General features: G+C 43.0%; 1 protein-coding gene across 1 annotated transcript in view; it reads left to right on the top strand.

Moving 5' to 3' along the window:
- DIABLO (diablo IAP-binding mitochondrial protein) overlaps positions 1-8439 on the top strand; it is a 22000-nt gene that overhangs the window by 3263 nt on the left and 10298 nt on the right. Inside the window, exons 3-5 of the mRNA XM_017544307.2 lie at positions 6126-6257; positions 7628-7738; positions 7911-8007. Of these exons, the coding sequence (XP_017399796.1) occupies positions 6126-6257; positions 7628-7738; positions 7911-8007 (340 nt within the window). The remainder of the gene's footprint in view (positions 1-6125; positions 6258-7627; positions 7739-7910; positions 8008-8439) is intronic.

Below are 8439 nucleotides of genomic sequence, written 5' to 3'. Positions count from 1 at the left end.
TGCACTCCAACATGGGTAACAGCAAGACTCCGTCTCAAAAAAAAAAAAGAGAAATAAGAGGATATTACAGTCTATGAGCAAAATAGTCTTTAACAAAAATTTATTGAGCAACTTTTATGTGCCAGGTACTGAGAAAGTAAGAATGAACAACAATAAAAAATTCTTGCTCTCACAAAATGCTTTGTGGAGATGAAAGAGGAGCAAATAAATAAATATAAAATTATCAGCTGGTAATACGTGGTAAGAAGAAAACAGGGCCAGGCACAGTGGCTGATGCCCAGTGCTTTGGGAGGCCAAGGTGGGAGGATGGCTTGAACCCAGGAGTTTGAGACCCAGCCTGGTCAACATAGGGAGACTCTGTCTCTTCAAAAAAAAGAAAAAAATTAGCCAGGTGTGGTGGCTCATACCTGTAGTCTCAACTACTAAGCAGGCTGAGGCAGGAGAATGATTGCTTGAGCCCAGAAGTTTGAGGCTGCAGTGAGCTGTGATCTCACCACTGCTGTCTAGCCTGGGCAACAGGGCAAGACCCTTTCTCAAAAAAAAAAAAGAAAAAACAAATAGGGTAAGTGAATAGGCAATACTGGGAGGGGGTTGTTTTAGATAAAGGTGGTCAAGAAGAGCTACTCTGAATGTAGAGTAGTAGAGCTACTCTGAGTGTAGAGAAGTAGGGATCTGAATGTTCTGAAAAAGTAAGCCATTATACTATCTGGTGGGGAGAAGAGCTTTCCAGGCAGAAGGAACTCAGAAGGGCAGAGACCTAAAAGCAGAAGTATGCCTGATATGTTTGAGGAGCAAGGAGGTTAATGTGGCTGAAGTGGAATAGGGGAAACAGTAATGAAGCCAGAGAGTTAACTGATAATCAGATCGTGTGCTTTATAGTTTGTGGGCCATTGTAAGGCTTTTGGTTTTATTCTGAAAAAGAAGCCACCGGAATTTTTTTTTTTTTTTTTTGAGACAGAGTCTCTCATTCTGTTGGCAGGCTGGAGTGCAATGGCACAATCTGGGCTCACCCAACCTCTGCCTCCTGGGTTCAAATGATTCTTCTGCCTCAGCCTCCTGAGTAGCTGGGATTACAGGCATGTGCCACTATGTCTGGCTAATTTTGTATTTTTAGTAGAGATGGGGTTTCTCCATGTTCATCAGGCTGGTCTCGAACTCCCGACCTCAGGTGATCCGCCCACCTCGGCCTTACAAAGTGCTGGGATTACAGGCATGAGCCACCACACCCGGCCTAAATTTTAAAAGTTTTTAAAAGTTGCTGTGTGGAACTAGGAAGACTAATAGAAAGATCTTGCCATATATAGGCGTGAAATGATAGTGGCTTGGACCAGGCAACAGGAGAGGTGAGGAGAATTTAGCTGAACATAGCCAGCAGGAGTTGCTGATGGATTGGATGTGGGATGTATTCTCCAGATTAGGGGTCCCCAGCCCCTGGGCTAGTACTGGTCTGTGGCCTGTGAGGAAGCAGGCTGCACAGCAGGAGGTGAGTGGCAGGCAGGCGAGCATTACCGCCTGAGCTCCGCCTCTGGTCAGATCAGCAGTGGCATTAGATTCTCATAAGAGCATGAACCCTTTTGTGAACTACACGTGCAAGGGACCTAGGTCGTGTGCTCCTTATAAGAATCTAATGCCTGATGATCTGAGATGGAACAGTTTCACCTCATCCTCCCTCACCCAGTCCATGGAAAAATTGTCTTCTACAAAACTGGTCCCTGGTGCCACAAAGGTTGAGGGCCACCACTTTAGATTCCAAGATTTATTTATTTTTTTATTTTGAGGCGAAGTTATGCTCTTGTTGCCCAGGCTGGAGTGCAATAGCACAATCTCAGCTCACTGCAGCCTTTGCCACCGGGGTTCAAATGATTCTCCTGCCTCAGCTTCTGGAGTAGCTGGGATTATGGGCATGTGCCACAACACCTGACTAATTTTGTATTTTTAGTAGAGACAGGATTTCTCCATGTTGGTCAGGCTGGTCTCAAACTCTCGACCTCAGGTGATTCACCTGCTTCAGCCTCCCAAAGTGCTGGGATTATAGGCCTGAGCAACTGTGCCTGGCCGATTCCAAGATTTTTTTAAAGGCCTTAGCAACTGAATGATTGGAGCTGACATTTAGTAGGATGGAGGGGAGTGGATTTTGAAAGGGAAAAAAAAAAATCAATTCACAGTTTTGGAAATATCATTTCCAAGATGTCTAAGAAACATCTAGGTAGAGCTGTCTATTAAGTAGTTGATTAAAAAATGGCACTTTGGTCGGGTGCAGTAGTTCATGCCTGTAATCCCAGCACTTTGGGAGTCTGAGGCAGGCGGATCATGAGGTTAGGAGATCAAGACCATGGTGGCTAACTTGGTGAAACCCCATCTCTACTAATAATACAAAGGCCGGGCGCGGTGGCTCACGCCTGTAATCCCAGCACTTTGGGAGGCCGAGGCGGGTGGATCACGAGGTCAAGAGATCGAGACCATCCTGGTCAACATGGTGAAACCCCATCTCTACTAAAAATACAAAAAATTAGCTGGGCATGGTGGCGCGTGCCTGTAGTCCCAGCTACTCGGGAGGCTGAGGCAAAAGAATTGCTTGAACCTGGGAGGCAGAGGTTGCAGTGAGCCAAGATTGCACCACTGCACTCCAGCCTGGGCGACAGACAGAGCGAGACTCTGTCTCAAAAAAAAAAAAACGGGGGGGAAGGGGCATTTCATTTAAAAAATTGTAGCTTAAATGGTTTATGGTAAGAACTAGGTAGGAAACCAGCAAGCTCCATTTCAGCAAAATATTCCTGCTACTGATGTGTGTGTTCATCACAAAAGCAAGATTTCATGTATCACAGGTATTTTCAGCATCTTCTGAGGCTCACTCATGAGCCCTTGCCTTACTGTACTTCACTTCAGTTGTCAATCCTTGCATGCTGATGAATCTATAGCCCTAAAACTACACTCACTGGAATACCAGGCCATTTTCTGCCACAACTGGGACAACATTTTTTCATTCAAAAGATTTTTTTTTTTTTTTTTTTTTTTTTTTTTGTCCTTTCTCAGTTATTATATTACTTCCTAAGTCCCACTTACCTCAGTTCTGGGCCACATGACTGAGGCCTCTAGTCATTTAGTACAGCAATCCCACTTTCATTCTTTAAAACCCCTCAGTGGTCAGCTAGGCATGATGGCTCAGTCTTGTGATCCCAGTACTTTTGGAGGCTGAGAGGGAAGATCACCGTAGGCCAAGAGTTTGACACCAGCCTGGGCAACATAGCAAAACCTCCCCTCTACAAAAAACAGCCAGGTGTAGTGGCGTGTGTCTGTAGTCCTAGCTACCTGGGAGGTGGGAGGATCATTTGAGCCCAGGAGTTCAAGGCTGCAGTCGGCTGGGATCACAACACTGCACTCCATCCTGAGTGACAGAATGAGAAATGAAAAACTTAGAGTGGCTCTCCATGAGGTGTTCAGAACTAAAATCCAGCTAAGTCGCCCTGCACTCCAGAGCCCTAATGAGTCTCATCTGTCTTGTGCCATTGCTCCAGCCAGTCTAAATCCTTGGCATCCCCTGCAACAAATGAATTCTTTTCCTCATTGTTTCCTATTATCCAGGATGCCTGGCCATTCTGATTCTAGGAGTCTTTAGTACCAAGTCTCACCTCGGTTTAAAACCTTTCCTTATTCCTGTCCAACAACTGTCTCCTTTCCGGCCACTTAATAGTGTATATTTTAATATTCTATGATAATCGTATCGCACTCTCCTGAATCAGCAAAGCGTAATGGGAAGGGTGCAGACTTTGGAGTGAGATTTGGTTTGAGGTCTAGATGTGACTTTTTAGAAAAGTTACATAACTATTCTGAGCTTCCATGTTGTTGCTTGTAGAAAAGAAGTGATAGCCGGGCGCGGTGGCTCAAGCCTGTAATCCCAGCACTTTGGGAGGCCGAGGCGGGTGGATCACGAGGTCAAGAGATCGAGACCATCCTGGTCAACATGGTGAAACCCCGTCTCTACTAAAACTACAAAAAATTAGCTGGGCATGGTGGCACATGCCTGTAATCCCAGCTACTCAGGAGGCTGAGGCAGGAGAATTGCCTGAACCCAGGAGGCGGAGGTTGCGGTGAGCCGAGATCGCGCCATTGCACTCCAGCCTGGGTAACAAGGGCGAAACTCCGTCTCAAAAAAAAAAAAAAAAAAGTGATAATAACTGGACTGTTGTGAGAAACAAGTGAAAACACATTCTAAAATATATGAAGACTTATCAGAACATAAAGACAAAATTAGCTTCTTGTGAGCAGAGATGTCATTCTTCCCTTTGTACTTGATTGAATGAAATATAAAGTTGTTGATTTGTTCATATCAAAAATATTTTTTGACTGATGCTTTCAACATGCAGTGATTCTGAGTGTTGGTACTCTGAATATCAAAAACAAGACAGAACATGGTGTTATTTATTTATTTATTTATTTATTTTTTGAGATGGAGTTTCACTCTTGTCACCCAGGCTGGAGTGCATTGGTGCAATCTCGGCTCACTGCGACCTCCACCTCCTGGGTTCAAGCAATTCTCCTGCCTCAGCCTCCCAAGTGGCCGGGATTACAGGCGCCTACCACCACGCCAGCTAATTTTTGTATTTTTAGTAGAGATGAAGTTTCACCATGTTGGCTAGGCTGGTCTCAAACTCCTGACCTCAGGTTATCCTCTTGCCTCGGCCTCCCAAAGTGCTGAGATTACGGGCATGAGCCACCACACCCAGCCAAGTGACTGATTTCTTTGTTGCTTCTGATATAAGAAGTGCTTTGCTGAGGAGGAAAAAGAGAGTCATGGATGATGTGTCGTTACAGTTGCCAGTATTTAGTCAAGGTAGCCACAGGTGATTATATTGGTCTTTTCTTTTTTAAAATAGCTGAGGTGAGGTCAGGCTCAGTGGCGCACACCTGTAATCCAGCACTTACGGAGGCTAAGGTGAGTATATCACTTGAGATCAGGAGTTCAAGACCAGCCTGTGCAACATGGTGAAACCTCATCTCTACTAAATATACAAAAAAAATTAGCGAAGTGTGGTGGCAGGTGCCTGTAATTCCAACCACTTGGGAGGCTGAAGCAAGAGAATTGCTTGAGCCTGGGAGGCAGAGGTTGTAATGAGTCAAGATTGAGCCACTGCATGCCAGCCTGGGTGACAGAGTGAGACTCTGTCTCAAAAAAAAATCAAATAAAATAGCTGAGGTCCCCCCATCAACACCCTACTGCTTCATTCTGCTCCAAATTGCCCTCCCTATCCACTTAGACTCGGCTTAATCCTCATCAAATTTGTGAAGCCTTTTTTAAGCCATTATCACTCTGCATAGAACTGATTGCTCCCTTCTGCGTGCCTCCACTGTAGCTCATACATACTTCTGCCACTGCTTCCATGATTCATGATTGTGTTCACTTTTCTAGTTCTGTTAGCCCATCATCTTCCTCTTTCTGCCCCTGCACCTGTGTTTGAGGGCAGAGAATGTCTTATTGAGACTTTGTGTCTCAAGTATCTAACACTTAATGAATTTTAATCATATGAATCTGTTGGTTATAATCAAGAGCATTTTTTTTGTGTGGGTTTTTTTGTTTTGTTTTTTTGAGTCTTGCTCTGTCGCCCATGCCAGAGTACAGTGGTATGATCTTGCCTCACTGCAACCTTCGCCTCTCAGATTCAAGCAGTTCTCCTGCCGCAGCCTCCAAAGTAGCTGGGATTACAGGCACACACCACTACCACTCGACTAATTTTTGTATTTTTTAGTATGAATGGGGTTTCGCCATGTTGGCTGCGCTGGTCTCGAACTCCTGACCTCAAGTGATCTGCCCTGCCTCGGCCTCCCAAATGCTGAGATTACAGGCGTGAGCCACCATGCCTAGCCCCATTTTATTTTATATATAAAGAAATAATTTGCTTTTTGGAGCAGAGAATGAAAGTCAGTAGAAAGCATACTCTGGAATTACTTCCCTATATTGTCTTAAATTGCCTAAATAAGGCCTTAAAAACTGTAACTCCCAAAAATGTAATGCAGTTTCAGCTTAAAACACTAAGCAGCATGACAATTATGTTTTTTTACTTGCCTGTTGGTGAAAAAGTTCTCAGTTTGAGCTCTAGGGGTCTAGTGACAATGTTTGTGTCTTTCAGAAATCGGAGCCTCATTCCCTTAGTAATGAAGCATTGATGAGGAGGGCAGTGTCTTTGGTAACAGACAGCACTTCTACCTTTCTCTCTCAGACCACATATGCGTTGATTGAAGCTATTACTGAATATACTAAGGTATGTCTCCTCTTGTTAACTCTTGCTCTTCTAAATCATGGTTTAGCAAATAATGACTCAAACCAAATTGTCTGATGCCCATGTTGGTATTTTATTGGAACATAGCCTGGCCTATTTATTTATGTATTGTCAATAACTGTTTTTGAGAGTTTGAGTAGTTTCAACAGAGGCTATAAGGCCCACAAAGCCTAAAATATTTACTGTCTGGCCCTTCACAAAGAAAGTTTGCTGACCCCTGATTTAAATCACTGGTTTTTAGACTTTTTCCAGGAACTTTTTTTTTTTACAGAAAAATCTTAAATATGGCAGCTTAGAATATAAAACAGGAGTCAAGCTGATGTGGTTCAGTTACAGATAAAGGGGTCCATGGTCTATCAACAGAGGCGTCTCTGTAAGGATTATTTAAAAACCACCGATCTAAACAAGTATGGGCCAGGCATGGTGGCTCACGTCTGTAATCCCAGCACTTTGGGGTGCCAAGGTGGGAGGATCACATGGGGCCAGGAGTTCAAGACCAGCCCAGTCAACATAGCCAGCCCCATCCCTACCAAAAAAAAATTTTTAACTAACTTAGCCAGGCATAGTGTATTGTGTGCCTGTATTCCCACTTACTCCAGAGGCTGGGTAGATCACTTGAGTCCAGGAGTTTGAGGTTACAGTGAACTCTGATCATGCCACTATACTTCAGTATGGGTGATGTTGCACCCTGTTTGTAAAAAATAAATTTTTTAAAGAGTATATGGATGCTGGGCATAGTGGCTCACGCCTGTATTCCCAGCACTTTGGGAGACCAGGACGGGTGGATCACCTGAGGTCTGGAATTTGAGACCAGCCTAGCCAAAATAGTGAAACCCTGTCTCTACTAAAAATACAGAATTGGCCAGGTGTTGTGGCATGCGCCTGTAATCTCAGCTACTCATGAGGTTGACACAGGAGAATCACTTGAATCCAAGAGGTGGAGGCTGCAGTGAGCTGAGATCGTGCCACTGCACTCCAGCCTGGGTGAGACAGAGACTCTGTGTTAAAAAAAAAAAAAAAAAGTAGCTAATCAAAATTATTGAAGTTTCATTTTTGCATTTATTTTACATATATTTTCTAGCAGCTGTTTTTCTGAGGCTTTAGAGTTTTCCCTTGCATTGTATTCTCTGTTGACAAGCTTTTAAAACCACAGAAGTTTGCAGATAAAAATATTGATGTCCTGGAGTGACACCTTTACTTCATAGGATAATAGTACAGTTTTTCAGTGAGGCAGCAGTATGAAAGAGCCAGTTTGCTATAATGGGACTTAATTTCCTTTAGGTGGAAGTCTCTCTATTCCTTCTAATATGTCTCACTTATTTTACTCATACTTATTCATTCTGTATTTGTAGGCTGTTTATACCTTAGTTTCTCTTTACCGACAATATACAAGTTTACTTGGGAAAATGAATTCACAGGAGGAAGATGAAGTGTGGCAGGTGATCATAGGAGCCAGAGTTGAGGTAAGCAAAAAGTTATAGGCATTTCTGTGTTAGTGCACCTACCTCAGGTAGTATCTAAATTATTAAGTCGAATATAATCAGTGACTGTTCTCTAAATCTACTACTTTAAGTCCATTTAAATGGGCTATACATACTCTCAGGCTGTATGAAGCACTTTGCTTGTTTTATATAGATGACTTCAAAACAACAAGAATACTTGAAGCTGGAAACCACTTGGATGACTGCAGTTGGTCTTTCAGAGATGGCAGCAGAAGCTGCATATCAAACTGGTAAGTTAAAGCTTTGTGTTGGTTTTATTTAACTAGGGAGGTGCCATTTGAGTTTTCATCTGGTTTTCTAAAATGAGGTCTTTATATTAGATGGTCTGTGTGACTCTAACCTTGAGAAATTTTCTCCATTTTCTATACATTAACCAACATTTTATTTCCACAATAGAATAAATGAGCATACCCCTGCAGACCAGACCAGTAGAAGCTGGGTTGTCAGTATCTTCAAAATGAAAAATGATCAAACTGTTACCATTGGAAAATTGGATTGCTTCTAAATTGTTTGAGCTTTTTTTTGGTAATACAATTTATTAACAGTTAATCATAGAATTACACAGTTGGGCGAGACCTGAGATCATTAGTCTGTGTGAACCTTTTTGTACAGATAGAGAAAATGAGACCTGGAATCATAGTGGCAAAACCAGGACAAATTTT

The sequence above is a fragment of the Cebus imitator genome, unplaced genomic scaffold, assembly GCF_001604975.1.
Source record: "Cebus imitator isolate Cc_AM_T3 unplaced genomic scaffold, Cebus_imitator-1.0 Scaffold169, whole genome shotgun sequence".
In the NCBI taxonomy this organism is placed as follows: domain Eukaryota; kingdom Metazoa; phylum Chordata; class Mammalia; order Primates; family Cebidae; genus Cebus; species Cebus imitator.
Note: the sequence above shows the minus strand (reverse complement) of the source record. Positions and strands in the feature narration are given on the sequence as shown.